General features: G+C 48.1%; 1 protein-coding gene across 8 annotated transcripts; it reads left to right on the top strand.

The window, feature by feature from the left end:
• NTPCR (nucleoside-triphosphatase, cancer-related) lies at window positions 1-25,375 on the top strand. 8 transcript variants are annotated; one of them, XM_087828845.1, is made up of 6 exons: window positions 1-70; window positions 4,110-4,272; window positions 5,012-5,105; window positions 16,597-16,802; window positions 22,836-22,906; window positions 24,520-24,593. In XM_087828845.1, exons 1-5 carry the CDS (start codon window positions 37-39, stop codon window positions 22,876-22,878), a joined length of 540 nt encoding a protein of 179 aa, XP_087684971.1. In that variant the 5' UTR covers window positions 1-36; the 3' UTR covers window positions 22,879-22,906; window positions 24,520-24,593. The 8 variants fall into 8 exon arrangements, with proteins under 8 accessions (XP_087684971.1, XP_087684967.1, XP_087684972.1 ...); XM_087828841.1 differs by having other exon boundaries at window positions 16,593-16,802; XM_087828846.1 differs by having other exon boundaries at window positions 24,491-24,547.

The following is a 25,375-nucleotide window of genomic DNA, read 5'->3' as shown; positions in this document are numbered from 1 at the left end:
CCCGACCCCGACAGTGACCCCCCGGCGGCCCGCTGTATGGCCCGGCACGTGTTCCTGACGGGGCCCCCAGGTAACCCCGCCGGGTCTCCGCCTCCCGGAGGCCGAGGGGTGGGCGTGGGGCGCGCGTGGGGCCGCCCGCCCGGGCTCTGGCCGCTGGCGCTGAAGCGCCCCGTGGGTCACGGGCCGGGTCCTCTGAAGCCCACGTGTCCTTTCCCGGAGGCGGGCTTTTGAGTACCCGGGGTGGAGGGTTGGGCTGCAGCCGGCGTGGTGAGACAGGCTCGTGGTGCGGGGCCGTGGCGCTGCGGGGGTAGGAGGCCGCCTGGTCGGGACGCGGCCGTGGGGGGCCCCGTGCGCGGCGGCGCCTCGGGACGCCGGCCGCCGCCCTGACTGTAGGCGGGGCCGGAGGGCTGTGGAGGGCCGCGCTGCTGCCGGCGTCACCCACCTTCTAGCGAAAGGAGGTGGGGGTCAGGGGTCAGTGGGAGGGTAGTGAAACTAGAGAGGTAACCTTTACCCCTGCCCCCCGTCTGAGCCCCCGACTCCCGAATGCCCCCCACGGACGGGGCTGCAGCCTGAGGAGCCTTGGTGCCTGCAGGACCTGCTCTCGGACCCTGTGTCCGCGCCCGTCCCTGCTGATGCCCGGCGTTGGGCACGGCCCTCGGTCCTGTGCGCGCGGGGCGCCCGCCTGTGAAGGGGCTCCCGCCTGTGCGGGGGGCCCCGGCGGGTGCGGGGGCCGCGCGGGCGCGGGGGGAGGTGTCCGCACGCGCAGTGGGCGTGGCTGAGGGAGGGGGCGGGCGCCCCCGGCCGCGGGAGGGAGACGGGCTCGGAGTGGAGCGAAGGATGCCCCGGCTCCTTTGCTCGGTGGGTCTGATGTTCACCGTCGCTGCGAGTTCAGGCATCAACGATTGTAACCCTGGGCCCAGAACTCTCTGCCACTTCATTTTAATGATCGTGCTTCGCCTTAAGCGGCAAAGGCTACACACACCTAACATTGCAGACTGCAGTTGTGTTTTTACCCGGCCCTGGAGGAGCGGCGAGGAGGAGGGTAGTTGGAGGGCTCCCTAATATTGCACAGGACTGTCTTCTGAAAGTTGGTCGGTCAGTCCTTGGTTTGAGACCCGGAATGCAGTTTTCCAGCAGGCTGGCCCCAAGACGCCTCTGTTTCCTAACCGGTGACCTGGAGGTGGGTGGGGTTGAGTTTCCTTCTTTATGGAAGTTTTAGGGTCGCCTACTGGAAAGACTCCTAGTTCTGCAGTGCAGCTCTGAAGCCTGTTCTCAGACCCGCTCACCTCCTCTCTCTGGCCATCTCCTGACTAGCTCAGTAGCCAGTGTTCACAGTGTCAGGACGATGTAAGAGCTCATCACCCACGAGCCATGGAGTAATCTGTAATTTCTTTTCATTTTATGCACAACTTTTTTCCCCCTTTGGGGTTATTGTCTGTTCTTTTTTCATTCACTTAGTTTCTTTCTCTCACCAACTCAACCCTAGACTCTGCCTGCTGGCTACATCTTCTCTACATGTTCAGACCAGAAGATAATCTCTCTTTTAAAGAGGGCACTTTTTATATTCGCTGTCAGTGCCCCACCCGAGTCTCCTTGGCACTTAGCATCTTCCCCAACTTCAGCTGTCCCACCTGTGACCCACCTTGGGGGGCTTTCTCTGGTCACTGGAGCCCACTCTGCCTACGCACAGGGCAGGTGTGACAGGCCAGGGACTTCTTGTCCCCCAGGAGCAGCCTCAAATCCATGATGGATGGGAGTAAGCTCCCTACTTCCTCAGCCCTCAGACAGGATAGCTGAGCCATGTGTCTAAAACTGTCTCCTCGGATTCCCCAGTGGGGTTAGGCTCCAGCTAGCCACGTGGTAACTTGCTTGATAATGTAGTTACCTCCCTACCAGCATGTCTTGGGGTCACTTCCCAAATTAAACTACCTGCATTTGAATCTTCATCTGAGGGTCAGCTTTATGGGAGAACCACAATCAAAATGATTCTGGAGCTTTCCGACCTGTTCTTGCCCATCTGTGCATGGTGCAGGGCTGTCGTTTTGGGGTCTTCGGTACAGCTCACTTCTTAGTATAGACAGCACCTGGCTGGCAGCTTAATTAATGGGGATGAAAAAGTAACTGGAAGAATATTTCTAGAGCCGAAGAGGAAAGAGGGACTCGAGCCACATGCCTCTTACTTTACCATGTTCTACCTAGTATGAGGACAGCAGGACCTGCAGCGTGTCCATTTTACTACACTGCTCCATTGTCTCGTTTTCAAAATGTAAATAGCTTTGCTTTTTCTTACATTAAGAGTAATACCCACTCACTATAAGACAAAAAAAATTTAAGAAAGTTTTGAAGAATGTGACATCACATGGAATTCCAACATACAGAATTAAAAAAAAACCCCACACAGTGGAGTGATGCTAGGTATGTCTGCTGTTTCTTAACCTCCTTTTACTCCATACATTATTTTCATATATTGTGGTCTGTTTTCATGCAAATATCTTTGTACCTGTTGTCAGATTATTTTTTTTAATCCTTACCCCAGGAAATGCTTTTTAAAATTGATTTAAGACAGGGAGAGAAACATCAGTTGGTTGCCTCCCACATGTACCCAGACCCGGGATTGAACCCATAACCTAGGTATGTGTCCTGACCGGTAATCGAACCCACAGCCTTCCGGTGCATGGGAAGATGCTCCAAACCAACTGAGCCAACCTGCCAGGGCCCTGTTGTCAGATTCTTTACAGAGGATAATTCCTAACTGTAGAATTGTTGTGCACTGTGGTAGGCACATTGAAATTACCCTTCAGGAAAGTACAAATTTACCTACCTGCCAATGCCACTCACCTGCATTAAACTGATTCTTCAGTGACTTCCCTGAAGCAGCAGTCAGGAGAGATGCAGTAAATAAGAATAACGGATTGTATTTTATTTCAAGGAAACGTAAAAGGGCCCTTCAGGAACCCTGATGACTCTGTGTGGGCAGCCATAGAAGTAATATGATTTTCACCCCTGTGGATCTCAAAATGGCTCTATTACAGACCTGCTAGAAGTTTCCCCTGTTTTTCCATTTTTGGGTGATCATGATGCCACTGACTTAAGTCTGTATGGGAACTTGGCTCATATAAAAAGTCATGGTGACAGATAAAGGCCCCTGCTAAAATACATTGCCTTGGGTAAATTACCTTAGCTTTCTGTGCCTCTGTTTCTTTATCTGTAAAATAGGGGCAAGAATGGTAACTGCCTAAGGGTGGTTGTGAGGATTTAACTGAGAAAACGCTGCTGACGTGTGCTAGAAAAGTGCCTGGCTCTGTGACATCAGTGGTTAGTGTTATTATATTAGGTAGCACCTGTTGGTACCTGTAGACACATGAGAGTTCATCAGAGTAGTCCACGGACCAGGCTGAGAGGAAAGGAAGGGGTCAGGGTGGGGAGGACAATGGGTGGACGTGTGGAGGTACAATTTGAAGAGGGGTTGGGTCAGCCAAAGGAATGCTTAGGGACACGGAGGAGGTGATAGGAGGGGTCGCCAACCTGATAGAAAAGCTCTTGTGGAAAAATTTAAATACTGCCCTTTTTAGTGGTGTCGGTGGAATTTAAGGGACAACATCAGGAGCCGTAGCAGTGTCGGTCCAGGGAGCAGGGAAGGGACTTGCCCACTCTTCCATGTGGGTCACAGTGCCTTGGAGGTTGAAACCCTACAGTGCCCAGCGTTTGACAAGAGCATCCCCAGTTTCGTTGCTGGGTGAAGGAGTGTGGCCACTAAGGATGGGAGTAAACCTTAGAGAAAATGAAGCTTGTCTCGCAGGATGCAAATTGCACTTGAGACCATCACCAGGAAGCCACTCAACTGGTTCTAGGATTGTGTATGTGACAAAATAATGTTTCAGAATTTAAAAATAAACTTTAAGATGCCAGTCATATTTTTATTATGCTTGTTTCTACTTGAAATTAAAAAGTTTTACCACCTGGAGCAGTCAAAATGAAAGTGAAGTTAATATTCATAAAATCCATTTGCAGCCCATTTTCCTCCCCACCATGGTTGCTCTCAGTCAGCGGGTGCTGGGTGCGCTCCAGCAAGGGGGTGGTTCTTAATGGGATTTTTTTTTTTTTTTTAGGTGTTGGAAAAACAACTTTGATCCAGAAAGCCAGCGAGGTTTTAAAGTCGTCTGGGGTGCCTGTCGATGGATTTTACACAGAAGAAGTCAGGCAGGGAGGGAGGAGAATAGGTTTCGATGTCGTCACGTTGTCTGGCCTGCGGGGACCTTTATCTAGAGTCGGGTACTGAGATTTCATTTCTCTGCTCTTTTATTCTCTCTGGGCACAGGGTCAAGCCACATGCTCTCTTCTATCTTGAAGACTCTAGGCCTTTGGATTTCTTAGAGAAAGAATACAAATTGAAATCATCATATGGAAAACAAAGTATAAAAATACTGTATTTCACTTAAAGCTTACTCCTTGGATGGCTAAGCTCATCTCACTTTGTAATGTGTAGTGTAGCCCTGTTTCTTGTGCTGCTTTTCAGTGCTAGTTGGTGCAGCAGCTCCCTGGAGCTTCGAGTTGGCCCCACCAAGGTGACCACCCGGCCGGTGGCTGGTGGTGGGCGCACTTAGTGGTAGCTCTGCTCTCAGGGAGAGCATGGACTCAGGTCAGCTTGCACACCACTGCTCCTTCTGTAGGTGTTTTTTAATCCTCACCTGAGGATATGTTTTTATTGATTTTTTTTTTTTAAGAGAGAGGAAGGGAAAGAGAGAAACATTGATCAGTTGCCCCCATATGTACCCTGACAGGGGATTGAACTTGCGATTGAATTTGCAACCTAGGTATGTGTCCTGACGTGGAATCGAACCTGCAACCTTTTGGTGCATGGGATGATGCTCCAATCACTGAGCCACCCAGCTGATGCTGTAGGTGGTTTTTAAAGGTGACTTAGCACAAGTGGAAGGCCAAGGGTCAGTGGAGTAGCCAACACCAGCAACCAATGCAGGGGCCTTTCAGCAGGACCTCCCTGTCTCCCCAGGTCAGGGCCTCCTCCTGGAAAGCGAGAATGCCGAGTCGGCCAGTACGTGGTGGATCTGATGTCCTTCGAGCAGCTGGCACTTCCCGTCTTGAAAGTGAGTGTGGTTTCTGCTTCTGGAGCCCGTCTGTTGTGGTGCATTGTGGGAGCTGCTGGCCCTGGAACGAAGGGGCTTTGCTCTTAAGGAGAGGCCTGTTCTGCATTTTATAGTTTAAAAGTCTTCAGGATATACAACGTGATTTGCTGTCACTCTGAACAAGTAAATTCCTGGTCACAGACATTCGGCACATACAAAGACTCTATACTGAGAGGGCTCTGGTGTCCAGCTGCCAACGTCCCCAAACAAGTCTTTCTTCTAGTTTCCCTTAGTTTATAATTCAACCCAGTTTTCGCAGCACAAGAAGCAAACATTTAGGAAGGAAAAGTCTCATTATATGGACATAATGGTAAGCACCTAATACATCGTCTCACTCTGTTACCTGTTATTTTTTTAAAACAGGTTATTGAGATACAATTCACATATCATAAGTCACCCATTTAAAATGTACAATTTAATTTTTTCTAGTATGTTCACAGGACTCTGCAACCATTCACCATAGTCTAATTTCACATTTTTGTTAGTCCAAAAAGAAACCCCATGCCTATTAAGAACTCTGAGGCGTGACATTTAAACTGAAAAGATGAAAATATGCTGTCACTTCAGAGAGAGACTATTAGGTGGGTGTGGGGTGGAGGTCTGGGGAGAATATTCTGGATGGCGGGAGCAGGTACACTGAGGCCCCAGAGCCCTGGGGCAGGAGGAGAGGAAGAAGGAAAGGTTGGTGAGGTGGGTGAGGCCACATGATGCAGGGCCCTATGGACCATACTGGGGAATGTGGGTTTCATTTAATCTGTTATAGACGTACGATTTGATTTACTTTTGTGAAAATTGAATGGTACAGACCTATATCAAGAGGCCATTTTAAACCTTTCAGAAGTTTCTTTTGCGTCAACAATAAAGTTCAAGGTCCTGGCCAGGAAGGCCCTGTGCTATCGACCCTGGTAACCGCCATACTAGCTCAAGCATACTAGCCTTCCAGGGCCATGCTAACCATTGCCCTTGGCACTTTCCATTTTCTCTGGGTGGCATACTCCTCAGATCTTTGCTTCTCTGCTTTTTTGACATTCAGGGCCCAGCTAAAATGTGCAGCGAGGGGCTTGAGTAGCTTCCCAAGGCTATGGGAAATTTTAGCTCTAGCCTGCCAGGGACAGTTTCTGATTCCTAGGGCTGGCAGTGCCCGTGCTCTGTTTGGTAGGGGGCTGCCGCTCCTCTGGGCCCACCTGCTTTGCTTTCTTCCTCTTGCCTGCTCCTCCCCCCTCCCCCTTTCCTAAGTTCTTACTCTTGGAACGTCCCTTATTCCCTGAGCTGGGGACTGTGGTGGGTGTTGTGCTGCATGGGAGGAGCGGTCAGAGAACATGGCTTTTCTTTTCCCATCACATACATACCTCTCTACTCAGATGTTCAAAGGCAAGTGAAATACTGCAAATGACATTCCAGATGGAGGCTCTGGCTTTGTCATGGGATCAATACAAAGAATTGATTTTACTTGCCTGGCTCAGGGCAGACTGGATCCTGGGAGAGCACACTCGCTGAGTGTCTGTCTGCAAAATCCTACAGGAATCGCTGCTGCTGGACTCAGAACTGACTCTTTTAAACAAAAAGTAAAGCAGACTTCTCCCACCTGTTTATACTCTGATGACCAAACCCGCACATTCGCATTCAAGGTAGGAAAGGTGCACAGGGTGCGGTTCTTACCCTGTCTGGGTCACAGGGTTCTTTTCTTGAAGCAGAGGTTCTGTCCCATCTCGTGTATTTTATTGAGCTGAAGGGAAAAAGAATGAGTGTTATGTCTTTATACTTTAAAAAAAGCAAGTGAAAAGTTAAAAGTAACAGGCAACAAAAATGGAATAGAAAGAGAGTTTCTGTATCGCAGTTGGAGTGAGCAACTGAAGTGAACTGGAAGCTGTAGACAGCACCTCCAGGCAGGGCAATACTGTGGTGCGGATCGATGGTGTGTTAGTTTATAGTTCATAGTGGTATGGGAATGAAGGACAACACAAAACCTGACAAGTGTCCCCCACGGGACCGTAAGAAAAACAAAGCTTTGGGCTGGGACGCAAGACTGGCTGGGAGCCATGGGGGCAGGACCAGCCTGCAGGATGTCAGGCACTACCCCAACCCCTCTGGCGGTGGAGCTAGTACTTCCTTTCCATAGTCAGGATGGGGTCCCATAGTCCTTCATGGGCACACGTGGGAAATAAAGAAGAATCTAGTAACACCAGAAACATTCTAGGTACAGTAAGTTTTCTAGAAAGCCTTTCCTGGGTTTGACGATTGTTGATTTTTTTTTTTCACTCCATGGGTGACTTCTTTCCTTATTGGACCACATTTATTGTTTTCTTGAGTATTTAAATTCTACATACTCAAGGTAGGAAATTTGTAAATATATATATATGAATAACTGAGTTTAACCACTGTTTGCGTATTTTATTTCTGCCTTTTTTCTATACCTAGTTTATTTGTTCAGTCATCTGAAATTGGGAAAACGTTGTATATAGTTTCAGAGGCTTGGGTTTTTCCTGTAATGTGGTTGAGTGACATGGGAATGGTCCTACGACATGATAATCTTCACAGCCATGATATTGTAATGATTGCACTTGATTTCATGGTGTGGATTTTCATCTTTATTTAACCAACATTTCCTTGGTGTCAGGCATTTAGGTTATTTACCACTATTGTAGGGTAACCTTGCCACAGACACCCTTGTGCATCAGTCTTTTTTCTCCAGCCATGATTGTGTCTCTGGGAAGGATCTCAAGGTGTAGGTACCAGGTGGAGGCCTGTGAATCGTCTGGGTTTGGCCATGTGCTGCTGGGGTGTCCTGGTGATGGCTCTGTCCTTGTTCACCCCACCTACTGCCACTGTGTGAGCACTTGTCTTGCTGCACTTTGGCCAACACTGAACTCTATACTAATTTTTGGTATTAAAATAGATCTTTGCTCTGATTTTGCATCTTTTAGTAATGAGGGCAAATGTTTTTCAGTTATTTACCAGGTATTTTTTAAAATCTAAATTGTTCATTCCTTTTGCTTAAAAGAGATCTTTTCTAAGGTGAATAACCTTTTTATATTGATTGATTGTATTTTTCTCAGTTGTCTGGCAATTTCCTTTTTTTTTTAACATTCCAAGTTACTATGTTTCTTCTTTCATGTACATATATATATATTTTAATCCTCACTGGAGAATTTTTTTTTCATTGCTTTTCAGAGAGAGTGGAAGGGGGGGAGAGAGAGAAACACTGATTGGATGCCTCCCGTATGCCCCCGACCAGGGTGGGAACCAGGCCTGCAGTTGAGGTACATGCCCTTGACCAGAATGGAACCTGGGGCCCGTCAGTCCACGGGCTGTGCTCAAACTGTTAGGGCTCTTATACACGCTTTTTAAAAAACATTTGTTTTTAATCCATCTGGGTTTATTTTGAATGTAATATACAGTCACACTCTCGATTTTCTTCCAAATACTTAGCCAGTTTAGTAAAACCATTTGTATATAACCCATTTCTCATTAGTTTTTTATGCTTCATTAATTATATTCAAGAATGTGTGTGTGTAATGTTTTAGGGTTATCGTCTCTCCGTTGATCTGTTTGATTCTTACATCAGTACCATACTATTTTATTTACTATAGTAATCAGTTGTATTATTCTAAATTGTCTTATCCTTTCTTATTTGTCCATTTCTCCAAATTGTAGTGGTAGCCATGGTGGTGATGTGGTGGTGGTGGTACCAGTAGGTAAGAGTTATTGAGTGCACGCTGTGTGCTAGGCACTAATTCATTTAATCCTCAGAGTAACATGTCACTCTTCCTGTTTTACAGATGAGGAAACTGAGGCATAGAATAGAAATTAACCTGCCCAGGGACACGCAGTTTGTAGGTAGAGCTGGCATAATATGTAGAGTGGATACTTTGTTGTCATTATGAAGAGTGAATGGAACTATACAAGTGCAGTTATTCAGATACAAAGAGCGTCTGATGTTCTAGACAGCCTCCCCCCTCCACGGCCTCCGCCTTGCACAGCCTCCATCCCCTTCCACAGCCTCCACCTGCCACGGCTCCCATCCCCCACCCCTACCCCGCACGGCTGACCGCGATCTCTCCCTTTGGAATGTTCTGGTAAGGCCATCCAGAGGTCTCCTCTGTTTCTGCTGCTGCTGCGGTTAGGCTTGTTTTCCAGGTTCCTGGTGATCGAGGCAGCGGGAGAAGGCTGGCCTTTCTCATGTGGTTCTTGACAGCCCCGGGTGCTGCATTAGGTTCAGTGCACTGTGGGATTTAACATTCTGTTGGTTCCCGTTTTGTCTCCTACTCACTTGAACAGGTACCAGTCGGTTATAATGTTTTAAAGAACAAAGGACATCTCCTCAAAGCCCTGTTTTTTAGGCTCAGCAGTGTCATTTTTAGTAAAGATCTTGGAAGGAATAGTAACCTAGACCCAGACACCCAGTGAAAGTCAACAGAGCTTGAACCTTGTATTTCCCTGTTTTGATCCAAATATGGCACTTAGTATATATTTGTTTTTGAGAGCAGGATCTGCTTTTGATTCTGAAATAAAACTGCTTCAGATCTTTGAAGTTTCATTTTCAGGCAAGAGACCTGTCCAGGGAAAAGCTATTTTTGTCACTTGACCTGGAAGTGCCACTTCGCTTTCCAGGCCAGCAGGCTTTAGAGAGGATTTAGGAAAACCAAGGTCTAGTCAGGGTCCATTCTTGAAAGGTTGACGAGCACCCGGGAATTGCTAGAATTCCCTTCACCGTTGGCAGACACGGCCTTTGCGGCTCTGTCTCCCCTTGCTTTCTGTTCCTATACTTCACGGCCCCACGTGTGCATTGCAAGATCAGCCTGGGAAGTTCACAGCTACCTTCTGCAAACAAAAATTAATTTAAAAATTGTCCATAAAAACATTCCTGCCATGAATCAAGATAGATGAGCTGTGAGTTCGGTGTGAGGTGGGCTGCAGTTCACCTGGCAGGATTTGTCACGGCGATGCTTACTGGCAGTCTGACCCCACAGGGCGGGTCTGCAGCTTCAGTGTCTCCCATTGCTGCCTCTGTGAGGGTGTGGGTTAGCCTCCGAGGAGGCGTCTGCCTTGGGTTTCGGTACCTTTGTGCAGCCCACTCCTAGCAAGCATGGGGTGGTGTCAACTGTGTTTCTCGCTTTCCTCCAGCTCCTCTGGGCTCCCCCCCGTTAGTCCAGAGCCCACTTGGACTGCACTGAGCTGAAGGAGTGCACCTTGCCCTGGTGGTTCTCTTCCTGACTCTGACACCGTGAAAGTGTGCATGTTTTCTTCTTTTTGTAGTGATTCTAACTTTTTAAAACTTTATTTGGATATAATTTTACTCTTAGAGAAAAGTCCAAGAAGGAGGACAGTGTAAGGTCACCTGTGTGCTTGTTGTCCAGTCACCTGTTTCTAACATGTGCCCTGTTGTTTGTTGACTCTCCGTGTGTGTGTGTGTGTGTGAGAACACGGGTCGGCAAAAGTAGGTTTACAGTTGTGAGTATGGGAAACACAGACTTCATTCTCATACTGGTGTTTATTGTATTATGTATTTTTGCATACAAACAACTGTAAACCTACTTTTGCTGACCCCTGTATACAAATCCGCAGGGGAATCATTTGAGAGTACAGAGTACAGTGCAGTCGCCAGTGCATTTAACTCCTAAAGAAATGTTCAATGTGCTTTTCCTAAGGAAAGAGAGATGCTCTGGTGTAATTGGTACAGTCCTCAATCTCAGTAAATTCTGCACTGAGGAAAAGCTTTGAGCAAAGGGTCTGCCACTCTGTGCCGGTTTTGTCCATTCACTTAACAGTGCCCTTTGTAACATTTCTTTTTGTGCTCTCTGGGGTCAACTGCTACGTTTAGTTGTAGTATTTCGTTCACTCCTTTCACTGGGAGCATCTCCAGTCATTCTCTCAGGACACTGACATTTTTGAGGAAGGCACTTATGTTTTATTAATAGGATGTTCTTTGGAGTTTATCTGCCATTTCTTGTGTTGAGATTCAGCCAGAATATTATACCAGCGGTGGCGCATCCTTCCCGGGCATTTCATGTGGAGCCACGTGGTGTCGGGCAGTGTCATTTGATGACCGGGTCAAGGAATTGCCCATTCTCCCCAGTATATTTTTACTACTTTTTCCTTTGAAGCTAATGAGCAGTGAGTGGGGAGATACTTTAAGACCATGCACTTCCTCCTCATCAAAATTTCTCCTCATTAATTTTCATTTTTTGAAAACTTTATTAGTTTACCTTAAGATAAAAATAGCTTTCTCTTGAGGCTTCAACTGGAAATCAGATTTAACTACTGCCTTTTGAAACACTTTATGTAACAAGGTGAGCACTAATGAACAAACATAAAGCCACTGTACGTTCAGAAGCTGAACTCAAGACATCATACTGCCTACACTTGTATCCGTTTGCCTCATTAGTTAGAAAGACATCATCACCGTTCTACTGTAGCAAAAACAATCCACTCTCTCCAGGCAATTTCTAATAAAAGAACATAAGGCATCAAAGATACCAAGTTTTTACTAAGCAAGAGAAACTTACAAAAATTAGTTACATAAACACTGTCAGCTGATGAGAAGGGGCAGGAGTGAAGCCATTGGGAGACCTGGTCCTGTCTTCCGTGTGTTCAGAGAGCTGTGTTCCTGGTGGAGGGTGAGGCCCCCTTACCTGCAGGTCACCTCTACAGAATGGGGCCATTCTTTAATGGATAAAATGGGGTTGGTGATGGTACTTATTTTGAGACCTCCAAATATGTAACTTTTTGAGTACTGAAAGTAATATGATTACTCCAAAAAAATTAATATTAGAGTTCTTGTGGCTGTGCCTCTGTGGGCCCCTGGGAACCAGTGTCATGGTTTCTCATGGGAGAGATGAGTTTTCTCGTGGCTGGATGGGTTTCTGAGACTCATGTCTTTCCATTATTTTGTGTTGCAAGCATGCAGGTGGGATTGCATACGGGATATGTGGGGAGTTTTGGCAGCAGTGGATCTCGGGCTTGATTCCCAGCTCTGTCCCTCAGGAACTTGGTGACTGCCCAAATCACTTCCTGTCCTCTTCTGTAGAACAGAGATGCTGACACCTGCTCTGTGAAGTTACTAAGCTTGTAAAGTGCATTAGTCCCTGGCTGCCAGCAGGTGCACAACTTAGTGCAGTCTGATGATTCTTCTTGAGGTGAGAGAGGTGATGGACGTAGTACCTTAGGTGGAGCCTCACAGCAACACTCTGATCTGTGTCTGCCAGGCACCTGGGGGCCAGAGCGAGCTGCCCATCTGTCATGGGGACCCAGGAGGCAGGTGGCCAGGCTGGTCCCAGGGCGCTGGGATCATAGGAGGCTGGGCTCTCCATCCATTGGGCTGACTTGGCCAGTGGCTACTGTTTCAGTCCCAGGATGGTTCTTGTAGCTTGGAAAATGCCAGTGGCACCCTCTGGTGCTCTGCAGTCAGGTGCCATGTGGGGGAGCCCTGGAGAGGCCAGAACTAGTCTAGTGGGATCTCTGGGGTGTCCTTCGCCCAGAGCACGCCTAATGGGGAAGGGCTGGGCTGTGGGGTGTCTCGGTCTGTCTAGACATCTTATCCTGGCTGCCAGCCTGTGACTTTACTCCCTGGAGACAGTCGGTCAACCTGCCACCAGACTGCTAAGGGATTCTGAAACTTTAGGCTTGGAATGAACACACATGAAGGCTAATTGGAGTCCTGCACTTTCAGCTAACAACAGAGGGATTGTGAGGTGGCTCAGCTGTGGCTGCTGTTACTGCCCTTCGCCTTCCTGGCTTCCCCAGCACCATGGCTGTTTTCTAGGAAGGCCTGCAGGTCTGCACCTGACTTCTACAGACACCCCGTTCCCGCCGTGACTTTCATACGTGCTGTCCCAGACAGGCAGGCTCAGAAGCCAGTCTGTGTGTCTGATATTTAAAAAAAGTTAACCTAATACCACCAGAAATATTTATTAAGTAATAATTCAGAGAAAGGCAAACACCTTATTTAGATTTTTGAACTGTATTACTTTTGATACTCAAAAAGAGCTACATAAAAAACTTTAGCTTTCTCTCAGTTCAATATTTTGGTTAAATAAAATTGCTTACTTTATTTTTACATTTTCTTTATATTCTTAAAAGTACATATAAAGATCAAACAAAGGACCAAAAAAAAAAAAAAAATCCCACACTATTTTCAGGTCTCTGGCATAACTGGGACAAAGACATTTCGTTGTTGCTCTAAATCTGCTAATCTTTCCAGAAAGCGAAGTAGCCAAGTGAGATCCAAGCTGTAAAATTATTCCCAGCTTCTCTTCCCCAGGCCAGTCAAGTTCAGGGCTCTGTCCCAAAGCAGTATCTCTTCTCTCAACAAGCAGAGGAGCTGAAATACGCTTTGCTTGACAGAGTTTTTCTCACTCTGACAGTGAAACCTATAGTCAGCTGAGACCAAGGCCTATGAGGAGTGTGGTGAGTGACACAGGGCTGCGCTGTGGCCATTGGCAGGGATGCCCTGTGTTGTCCTTTACCTTCAGCCCACAGCCCCTGGCTCTTCTTGAGCTCCCTACTCAACACCCTTGGGTACAGTTACTCCAGGAGCCCCCACTGCCCCCACTATGGCGGGGGCGCAGGCTCCTGCCAGTTTTCGAACCTGGGCCCCAGTGTGGCAAACAGATTGTGTCTTTATCAACTCAGAACAGTGTTTAGAACAGTGTAAACAGGCTATTGTTTGTTCACTGGCTTTTTTGTTTTCTGCTAATGTTGCTTGAATTGATATAGAAACAAAACAATTTTGAACATAATAGTGGTTCTTTTATTAGGCTCTTGAGTATATCTTCATGTGTTATTTAGAGAAACAGGCTGAGTATTTGCCAGCTTCCGGGTGGATTAGCATCTGATTGCTGTCTCTCAAGTTAGTCTGAATAACTTCACTTCTCATTAAAAGTCCAAGACTTACCTTTGAGAGTCTTATAGTTCCTAAACAATAAGTCACTAATTCTGGACAGAATGAGGATTTTAGACAAGCTAAGGTTTTAAAATGAGCTCTTCCAGTTGGTAGAAAATAATGTATGTGTGTCTCCAGGTACCTGTGCAGAAGTTTAAATGGAGTGAGCTCTAATGGTGAAGGTTGTAGAGTGGCCGGGGTGGCGGGAGGGCCATGTGCTGTGTGTTTGTGCCTGCTTATGTGTTTACATACATGCCCTCATGCATTTGACTGCCCACATATATGTTCCCAAATAAATACACATGTACAATACACACACATTCTTTCATATTATTTTTCTTTGTCTGAACTGCCTGCTTTCAAACTGTCATTGGATGTGCCTTGGCAGAGTTCTGTTTGGCTTTTGGATGGTGGCTTCCAGAAGACAGCATCCACAGTTACTCCTGTCTCTGGAGGCAGCCCAGTGCCCCAGGGGCGCCTGGATAGGAAAGGGTCTGGTCAGTGGGAATGGCTGGCTCTTGTGGCATTGTCTGTTTTTATGCTCACAAGTAGGTGACTGACAACTGTCTTCAAGTTTGCTCATTTTTGAAGAAAAAGTTTAGAATAAACAATGCCTTCTTCAACAGACACTCTCCCTTCTCCCCTTACCTCCACCCCTCAGTGGAGGGCGACTTAGCTCCCTCAGTTCAACTTTGCAGCCTCATTCAATTCCATGGGAAAGAAAATAATGAATACAACCTGTCTGCACGTGTGTGTGTGTGTGTGTGTACACCACACACAAACAACTAGATTGAAAGACAAAAATGAAGGGCATTAGAAAAATGGAAGTTTGATTGTTTAGACTCTCTTGGGTGATCACAAAGGATCCTCTTCCTGGTCTCTCTGCCAGTAAAAAGATTAGAAAATAAATTATGTGCATGATTTTAGGTGGAGAAATAAAAAGAGTGCCACTCAATGAGAAGTTTGAAAACCAGTGCTCTCATGCTTCCTCCATCACTGCTCAGTTAGGCCTCACAGTCTCACTGTCTTTTCTAAGATTCGGACCTGTTCTCCTGACTCTGTACAGCCAGCAGCTTCCTGGCACAGCTCATGGTCCTCCCTGGCTTAGACTCTCTCTGATGTTGGACAGAATCCCCCTCCCCTCCCCCCTGAGCACTGTTCAGGGCCTCAGGATCTGCCCTCAGTCTGCCGCCACGTGCATCCACCACCAGCTACCCGGGGCTGCAGCTTTAGTGCTGGAATTTGAGCAAAGTCTAGCTTAACTCAGACATCTATCCCAAGACTGTTTTATGTCACTATTTACGGAGTCTAAGAATGTTAGTGAGAAGTACTTTGTAAATCAGCTTCACATGTAGTTTTCAGAGTAGTGGTTTATATAAAGGTTATAGAACGCTGCTCTGCACTCATTGAAGTGTTACTATGTGTTGTGTTATGTCCCTGCTGTGGAAGAACTAGTCATACTCATACCAGCTTTCTCGGGAAAGTTTTCTAGAGGGGACGTATACGTTAGTTCTCTGCTGCTATGTAACAAATTACCCCCCAATTTCACAGTTTAAAGCAACAAGCATTTATTATCTTGCAGGGTTTTCCTGGCTCAGGAGTCCAGATGGCTTAGATGAGTGCGGCAGACTCAGGGTGTCCATGAGAGTGCAGTCAAGCTGTTGGCTGCTGTCATGGTTTCTGGGAGGCCTCAGTTCCTTTCACATGAACCTGGCCTTCGGCTGCCTGAATGTCTTCATAACATGGCAGCTGTCCTCCCAGAGCAAGTGAGCAGAGAGAGAGGGAGATTGAGAAATTGAGACATTACCAAACTGTAGCCTCTTACCTAGTCTCAGGAGTGATATACCATCCCTTCTGCCTGATTCTCATGGTTATACAGACCAGCCCTGGTCCTGCATGGGTGGTTGGGGGCTACACAGGAGTGCAGATCCCTGGAGCTGGGAGTCCTTATGACTCCTGGCCCCACCCCTGTCCCTCTTGGGGTTTCCAAGGACGTGTGGACTTGAAGGAGTAAAGTCATCAGAAGGGGAATCTGAGATTTAAAGGGCACAATCCTGCTCACTTCTTTCTTTCACCCAAGATACCTTTTCTTTTTACTTCTTTCCCCCAGCCCTCATATTGCAGATTATGAAACACAGGCATCTGCCTGTAGCACTTATCTCCTCCCGGCAGACAGGGAACCTCATTCCACTCAGAATTGAAAAAAATGGGGCAGTGTTAGTAATAAGGGCTGCCAGGTGTCTGGTTTCTTCTAAAACTCAGGTGTTCAGTCCTGCCTGTTTTCTGGGTATATGTACACATGAAGCTTGGCTAATACTGGAACTATTCTAAAGGAGTACGAACTGCCAGGAGAACTGGGAGGCTCAGGGAGTTGGGTTTCCTGGGTGGGACAGTCTCCAGGGGAGAGGAGTTTGCAGTTAACTGGCCCCTGTGGACTGTGAGGTGACCTGTCTTCTGGAGCGCAGTTCACTTTCCCTGGTGTGACGGTTGGTTGGTGAGTGAGTGGGGAGTGGGTACCCTGCTTACTGTGCCTTTGGTGTCCCAGTTACCATCCCTGTTGTCCTCAGGCAGGTTCTAGCAGTAGCCCAGGGCCGAGAGTGTGTGTCATCGATGAGGTCGGGAAGATGGAGCTCTTCAGCCAGCCCTTCATCCAGGCTGTTCGTCAGACACTGGCCGCCCCAGGGACTGTGGTCCTGGGCACAATCCCGGTGCCTAAAGGGAAACCACTGGCCCTCGTGGAAGAAATTCGGACCCGAACAGACGTGCAGGTGTTCAGCGTGAGTACAGCAGCCTCTGTCTGCAGACGGAGCAGGTGACCCGAAACAGCAGTGTCTCGAAAACAGACTTTTGTTCTGAATGACCATCCTTTTATCTCTTATGATAGAATGTGGGTGAGTCTTATTTTCTAGGAATTTCTAGGACTTACATTATAAACTCCATGTGAAAATAGGCCTGCCTGTGGGGCAGCCTGTCTTCACTGCTCAGGCTGCAGTCATCCTCCCCGACCAGACACAGCACTTCGCCCACAGCATCAGAACTGCCTGAGCACATCTTTTCTCGGGACTATGTCAGGTTGAGATACAGAGGCAAAGAAGTGCCGTTTTATTGGAAAGTTTCCCTTTGGGCTGAGCCACTCGGGGAGAGGAGGCTATGGTGGCTGTGTGGAGCATGGCCCTCACTGCTGGAGAGGATCTCGGCCCAGTGGAAGTTCCCATGGTGATGGAACACACAGTCCTACTGTCCAGTGCAGCAGCCAGTAGCCACAAGTGGCTCCTGAGTCCCTCAGTTACAGTGGCCACTTCTTAGTCACTTAGGAGCCACATGGGCAGCACAGCCATAGATCGTGCTCAGTACAGCGAGGTCTGCACACCCACAGGATGGGCGTCACTGGGGAGCTGGTGAGACGTGTGAGGTTGTGGGGCTCACCCTGACCTGATGGATCAGGTTCCTGGACACAGGCCCAAGAATCTGTTTCAACTAGCTCTCGGGTGGATCTCAGGTCCCTGCAGTTGGAGAGGCTTATGGTAGAGCACATGTGAGATGAGTGGTTTGTTGTGTTAGTGCTGTAGAGGCAATTGAGGAAGACCAAGGTCACTAGAGAGAGCCATGTGTCCTCTGTCATAGTCCTCTAATTACCAACATGAAAACAGCATTTTTATCCCTGCCAGTCACTTCTTACAAAAAGAAAAAAATATGAGTTTGGTCATCATAGTGGCATTTAAGAAGCCTATTTCATTTGATTTCCTTTGAAATATTTTCTTGATGGAAATGTAGGAGAATGCTACCTGCTGAGGGGACAGAGGAGATGCCTGGAGTCGGCTGAGTACTGACAAAGAAATCAAGGTAGCTCCAGTCTCAGAGCACCTGGAGCTGGGTGCTGTGCTCAGTGCTGCAGGTACATACATCATTGCATACAGATGTCACAGTAACCTGCTGAGGCGTGTCACACCATCTCCATTTTTTCAGTGGGAGGTTGCATAACTTTTCCAAGGCTATTCAGTAGGTGGCAGAGCCAGGACTCAAACCTCAGCCAGTCTGACTCCAGAGCCTGAGCATTAGGATAGCCCTGCTGGACTGTTACCTTCGTTCATAGTGACTATTCAGATGATTTGGCCATAAAATCTCAGATTCTTAGAAATTACAAGGTTTTTCTACTTTATAAAAATGTTACTATAACGTATCTATTTTACTATTCTGAACTCACAGCCATTTGAATTTGTTCTCTACATACAATGGCTTTCATTCATTTAGTTTTTACTTGTGGGTTGCAGCATCACAATAATGGGAACCAGGTTTCCACTTCTCTCCAATCTGTAAAGTTTTAGACCTCTTCTTACTCTTCCCCTTGTTTTTTTGTTTTTGTTTTTTTGCTCTCACCAAGCAGGGCATCGACCACTTTAATGTCACTAGGAGTTGGATGCTGTTCTCTGGGCCCTCTAGTCTGCTCCTATTTTGTAGGTACAGGGGTCAGAGTACATCTGCCAGTCTCTAGGTCAGAAGTTGGAGGGGTGCTGTAGACATCGATAAGCTAACCCTAAAATTCATATGCAGATGTCAAGAACCCAGCCAGAACAGTCTTGAAAAAGAAATGTTGGAGGACACACACTTTCTGATTTAAAAATTTACCTCAAAACTGGTAATCCAGACAGTGTGGTACTGGCGTAAGGACAGACACAGATTAATGGAACACACTTGAAAGTCCAGAAATAAACCCTTATGTCTCTGGTCAGCTGATTTCCGACAGGGATAATTTAATTAGGAAAAATATCTTTTAAACAAATGGTGCTGGAAATCTGGACATCCACATGTCAAAGAGTGAAGTCAGACCTGCACCTCACAGTATACACAACAGTTAACTCAAAATAGACCATAGAACTAATGTAAGAACCGAAATAACACAACTCTCAGCAGAAAATGTGGGAGTAAGTCTCTAAACTTGGGTGAGCACAGTCTTATCTGATACGAACCAAAAGTACAATTGACAAATGAAACAATAGACAGATTAGACTTTATCAGAATTAAAAGAAAGTGAAATGACAACCCACAGACGGGGGTAAAGATAATATATATGATAAGGGACCTGCATTCCAGAATATATAGAGAGTTTTATAGCTCAGTAATTAAAAATGGGCAAAGGATCTGAAAAGACTTGCCCAAATATAGACAAATGGCCATGAAAAGGTGTGTTTAGCATTAGCTGTAAGGACAGTGCAAGTGAAAACCACAGTGGGGACAGCACCTCACACCCACTGGAGTGGCTACAGTAAAATTAATGGAAAGAGATGGAAAGTAACAGGGATTGGGGAGCTGTGGAGAGATTGGAGCCCTCATACACAGCCACTGGAAACAGCCTTGCAGTTCCCCAGAAGGGCAGCGTGGAGTTGCCATTTGACCCAGCAGTAGCAGTCCTCGGGGTACACCCCAAAGACCTGAGATCACATGTCACACATGAACCTGTGCAATAATGTTCACAGCAGCATTATTCATAATAGCCCAAAATGGCAACAGCCCAGTGTCCAGCTGATGACCAAATAAATAAATGTGCTACACACATACGATGGGGCGTTATTTGAGAACAGAAAGGAGTGAGCAGTGACACATGCCACAACACGGGTGAATTAGCATCACATTATGAAGTGGGAGAAGTCTGTCACCACAGGTTTCATGTTGTGTAATTCCATCTGTGTGACATGTCCAAACAGACAGATTTCGGAATAGAAAGTGGATCAGTGGTTGCCAGGGTCCCGGGGGAAGGAGGAAGCGTAGGAGTGAGAATGGGGTGGTGGGGGTGGGCGATGAGAATGTTCTAAATAGTGCTGGGGACTGCACAACTCGGAATATGCTGAAAGCCACTGAGTCCTCCCATGAAGAGGTTGAATTTTATGGTGTATGATTTATCTCTTACTAAAGTTATATACTCGCAGAAGTCAGCACGCCCAAGCAAAGGGCCATTGCGTCTCTCTTCTGGGGATATGCTCCGTTACCACTTGTACACTGACCTGTTGTCCCTCTCCAGCCGTGGACACTGGGTTCCTCAAAACCCATTGGCAATGTAATTTTTAGTTAAAGGATTTTAACCTCTAAGAAAAAGTAGATTTAGATCCATGAATGATTCTATATTTAGGTTCAATAAAATGAAATAAAGACAAAACATGAAACAGATTAGTCATAGCTTTTAATATGTGTTAACTTATAATCATGAGCACTGTCAAACTACTTCCTTTTCTAATCCTTGCTTATTAGAAACTTTTCAGGGTTCTTCCTACGCAGTCTCAAGGAAATGTATGTGGTTTGCTTTGCTTTCCTGCACATGGTACATACACTGAACAGCATTTTCCCTACCTGCTCCTCTGTGCAGATGCTCACAGCTCTGCTTATATTGTGGTGCTCAAGCTGCTGTTAGCCAGTGGGCACTGCGATGGCCCCGGAGGCACAGAGCAACCTGGATACTCAAGACTGTCGGCATCTTTGTCATCTTTATTCCACCAAACCACTCAGTTGTATTTCAGAGACCCTCCTCAGCCTAGAATTTGATGAGCATTTACTGAGCACCCGCCATGTGCCGGAGCCGGATGGGTGAGACACAGCCCAGTTTCCGCGGAACTCGGTGTCCGCACCCGCAGGGAGGACAGAGGGCTCAGGTGTCATCAGCTTCCTTTCCTTCCAGGCTCGTGCCGGAAGGAGGAGGGCAGGACAACTTGGGTTCTCTCTGCAGTCTTCCTCACCTCCTTCTGTTCCCAGCCCCCAGGTCCCTCGTAGCCTTCCAGGAAAGACTCTGCAGCCAGAAATCTGGTGGTTGAATGAGAAGTAGACTAGAATCCCGCACAGAGGGCAGGGCCGCGGCGTTGACGGATGGTGGTGTGCTTGTTTGAGCATTGAGTCTGCGTAAGAGCTGAGCTCAGTAGACAGTGTCACACAGACGTCAGCTGCATCATTTTCAGAACTCTCGGAAATCAGAGGGGAGAGCAGAATATTAATGTAACTTTCTGTTCATTAATTTTTAATGATAAAATGTTCCCAAAATGTGTCTTTTCTGGTTTTAATTTTTCTTTTTGTAGCTAACCAAGGCTTGGAGAGCATTCTGTGCAGGTTGGGAGTGGCCAGCACTGGCCCCACTGTAGCGCCTTAGTTCCAACAGCTCCTGAGGAGGGAGGGAGGGTCTCTGTGGGGCAGGGACGCAGTTGGGGTACCTGGGGATAGATGAGGCCTTTGTGTTTCTTGGTCCTTGAACCGCTTTTGTCTCCTGCACCTTGGCCTGTGCTGTGTGGAATGGGATGGCCCTGCCAGCCTCATTCATTGCATAGGCCTGCTGCGAAGTTAAAATGAGATGACACAGGGCCCTGAAGCTCTGAGTGCTGAGCCCAGGGGACATGTCTGTTAGGGGGCCAGCCCCATGCACTGGCTGCTGAAGCCCCCTACGTTCAGGATCCAGATCCCCAGGAAGGTCTGCGGGCCCAGCTGGCACTTCTCACTGAGGGCTGGTTCTTAGACTGTGTAGCCTGGATGCTGAGAAGCCCAAAGGGATGAAGTCCTCCGTGTATTTCCTCATCAGACATTTATTTAGCACCTACTTTGTGCCAGGCCCCCTGTTAAATATGGGGTGTGAGGTCTGCAGGGATCCGGCATGTCCCTCCTCTCAGGGTCCCCACATTCAACCACTCAGGCTCTCCAGATGCACTCGGGTTCTCTGCTGGGGGCCCCTCTGTCATTGTCCACCTGTAAAAACTAAGGCCAGGCCCATCTCCCTATGGCAACCTTTCCTGACCACCACCTCCACTCTGGTGCCTCTCCACTCTCATGTCTCACTGTTCATTTGTTCATTCACTCACTCATTCACTCATTCGTTGCTCTCGCTGTTGTTCCTGCCTCCTGCCCCTGTGCTCTGGCCTGTAAACTCCATGAGGTCAAGTTTTATCTGAGTCATTTCCCTGCCGCAGCACCTTGTCCCATTCCTGGCCTGCACCCCGTCTGTGCTGACTGGGGGAAAGTCGTGTGGGGCCAACAGGAAGGCCCAGGTGATGGGAGGAGCGATGGCCCTGCCCTTGTGGGGCGGCAGACCACCCTCCACCTCTCCTGCAAGTCCAAATGCTTTTGTGGTTTTCATGGGACTGTGGTTGAGAAAGAAAGGTTTAAAATGGGTCATCAAGTAAATCTGGAGTAGACTCTTGTTTTTGTAATGATAGCAATTAGAGAGCCAGAGATACTGGGGTCCGGCGACCTGAGTTCAGTCTGCACTGCGCTCCCACTAGCTCAGGGCTCAGGAGACCCCTGATTTCTCTGGGCTTCAGCCTCCTCATCTTTCAGGTGTGGAGCTGAATGATGTCAGGGCTCCTGGCAGCACTCAGGTTTGCTAAGGTCCTGGAGAGATGAGTGATTACTGATCTTGGGAGCATCCAGCATCGGGAGGGACATGGCCAGGTGCCAGCTGCTCTTAGCAGGCCCACCCAGTAGGCGCATTCTCCCGGCTTCATGCGGGCAGTTCCTCCTCGTTGGGTCTGCTCACGGTCGGGCTGTGTCCCATCCTGTGTCCCATTGTCCATGCTGGAGCACCTTGCACGGGGCCTCTTAGGTCTTTTCATGGTTAAATTCCACCCATTGTAAACCCACTTCTGCTTTGCAGAGGGTGGTGGTGGGATGCGAGCGGACTGGTCCTGTTTTCAGAGTTCATACTTCATACCTGACTCATACCTGGCTCGTACTTCATAGCATAGCTCACCCCTTCCCGGCCCTGGGACTCTTCTAGAATATTACTGTCAGATGAGTGGAGAGAGGAAAGGGACTCTGAGGCCCTCTCTTGTTTCTTCCCACAGGTCACCAAGGAGAATAGGAACCACCTCTTGCCGGATATTGTGACATGTGTGCAGAGCGGCAGGAGGTGAAGGTGATGTGATGTGTGTTTTGCTGCCCTTCCCGGAGCAGCCCCGCCTGTTGGGTCCAGGCCCTCGGTTCTGGAACCATGTGGGCTCCTGCACAGAAAGCCTGACAGCTGTTTCCCATAAACCCTTTAGAAGAGGAATTAGCCTCAGTGCTGCATCGACTGCAAGACTAATCATCGTGTGCTTATTTATGCTGCGCGCTGTTTATTTCCCCTTGCAGTTGTGCGTATGATTGGGGTAAATTATGAAACGAGGAATGGTTCTCCGAGCCCCAGATGGGATTTGCCCCCGTGAAGTTGATGAATGTGTTGGGGGAGGGGGGGAGGGGAGTTCACTCCTCATCGGTCCTGCACGTCAGGAACGTGAATCCCTCCCAGGGGCTGCTGTGGTCTCATGTAGTTTGAAGTGGTAACAGTTTTTGATTTTTAAAAGGAAGCCATTTCAGCCCCCCCTTACTGTTTATTTGTTTGCTTATTAATAAAATATACATGGATGAGACGGTTTTGGGCACATGAGTCCTTGTGTGGGAGGAATAAACAGCCTTAGGAGCCAGGATGCCTTTGGTGCTCAGTAGGTGCCAGTGGGAGGATGGGGGTGTTAGATCAGAGCTACACTATGGCCAAGTTCTTAAACCTTTCTGTGCCTCATCTCCCATCCAGAAAACGGGGAGATAAATGAGTGTCGTCACAGGAGGCTGTGACATCCCGTGGAAGGGACTGTCATCAGCCCTCCGCCTGGTCCCTGGGGAGAACCCAGTGCCGGGCTGAGCTGTCAGATAGTGGTGCAGGGTGAGGGGCAGCCTGCAGCAGGCATAGAGGAGACAGCCGACACCCCAGGATTCAGAGGGTGAAACTGCGCTTGGGTGATGGATGTACAGGAGGGACTCACAGGTGTTTTTAGGTCATTTCTGGTGAAGGTCTCTGAATTTCCAGGATTATTTTTAGCAACTAGCATTAGCTACAAACCTGGTTGGTGCTAATGCTGGGTTTGCCCATCTGTAACCACGGACCAGTCCCCGTGTGTGGGACCAGGGGTCCTGTGAACACTGGGTGCATGGACAGTGCAGGGCGCACTCACGTCTGAGCCGCGGCGGTGGCGCAGCCTATGACAGCTCCTAAATGTCAGTGTCTCCCGAGGCTGCGCTCTGACCTTGGTCTGGACCTGCCGACCTTTTAGGGACTGTGACTGAAGGGGCTAATAGGTAAGGAACTAATCCCTTCAAAGGGGTGCCTTGTCCAGTCTGGGGAAGAGGGTGTCACCCGCTCACTGTCCCTGCTCCATTGGCTTGTTCAGGGAGGCTGAGCTCATGAGGTCTGGGTGTGACTTCAGCCACGCTCACAGGACAGGACAGGTGTATTCGATCTTCAGGGGTGTGTGCGGCCCCTGGGAACCCCGCCCTACAATCAGTCCACTCCTATCGAACTCCCACAGCCCAGAGGGAGCCTCATTCACTCCGGAGCACAAGCCAGGGGCAGAGCAGCAGAGGCTGAGCCCTGTGTCACGTCAGTTTCCCCAGCCAAGCCGAGGCGCTCTTGAGAGGAAGGGTGCAGCGTGGGTGGGTGGAGATCAGGAATTCTCTTTCATTCCAGAGTTTGAAATGTCTGCTCTTCAAATCCAGATGACTGGCGGACTGTTGGGTTTGAGTCCAGCCTTCCAGGAAGAACCGCTGTGAAAAGCACAAGTTGACGTGTGTGTGGCTCGTATGAGGAATTTTGTCCAGAACAGCGGGTTGGATGGGACAAGCAGAACTGACCTGGAGAGTCCTAACCCTTCCTCTCCCTCCCCTGACTGGAGCTGCCGTTCACCACACAGGACTGTAAACGCTTGCTCTCCCTCTGAGTGAGTACGCACGTGCAGGGAGGTGGACTCAGGTGCACTCCACAGACTATAATCTGATTATCCTGGCTGACGGCAGGAGGCCCCAGTAAAGGTGGGGTGGTGGCAGCTCAGAAACAGTGGGCTCGCCAGGCCCCTTCTTTCCTTCCTGTCTCTGTGTTCACAAAAGGTTGTTTCTGGGAAGGTGGTGTGTGTGTGTTTGGATGGCAGATGCTCCCGTCCCTGAGGCTCAGTGACTCAGGACTGAAGGGAGAGGCAAAGGGACCCCAAGAGGAGAGGGCTGTGTAAACAGTATCACATCGCACATTTTATGGGCAAAGAGATGGAGCACTGAGTGATTTTAGAAAAGTACCTGCCAGACACAGACAGTTCCAACACACAGTGAAAAATCTAGAATCAGTGATGCCAGAAAGCCACATGGTTTATATAAAACCAGGCACTGCGAGGACGGGCTGCTGCTTAACTTTAGAGGGGAAAGTCTGTTCAATGTCCAAATGCAGGAAATAACTCTTCAGCAGTATGCTGGTGGAAGGTTTGAATGACTCCGGCAAGAAATGTCACCTTAGGGTCTCTTTCAAATGGGGGCTGATAATACAGTATTTTGCAATGACTACTCTCTTGACAAACAGCTGACTGGC

Source organism: Miniopterus natalensis, chromosome 21 (assembly GCF_054644295.1).
Source record: "Miniopterus natalensis isolate mMinNat1 chromosome 21, mMinNat1.hap1, whole genome shotgun sequence".
NCBI classification, from domain to species: domain Eukaryota; kingdom Metazoa; phylum Chordata; class Mammalia; order Chiroptera; family Miniopteridae; genus Miniopterus; species Miniopterus natalensis.
Note: the sequence above shows the minus strand (reverse complement) of the source record. Positions and strands in the feature narration are given on the sequence as shown.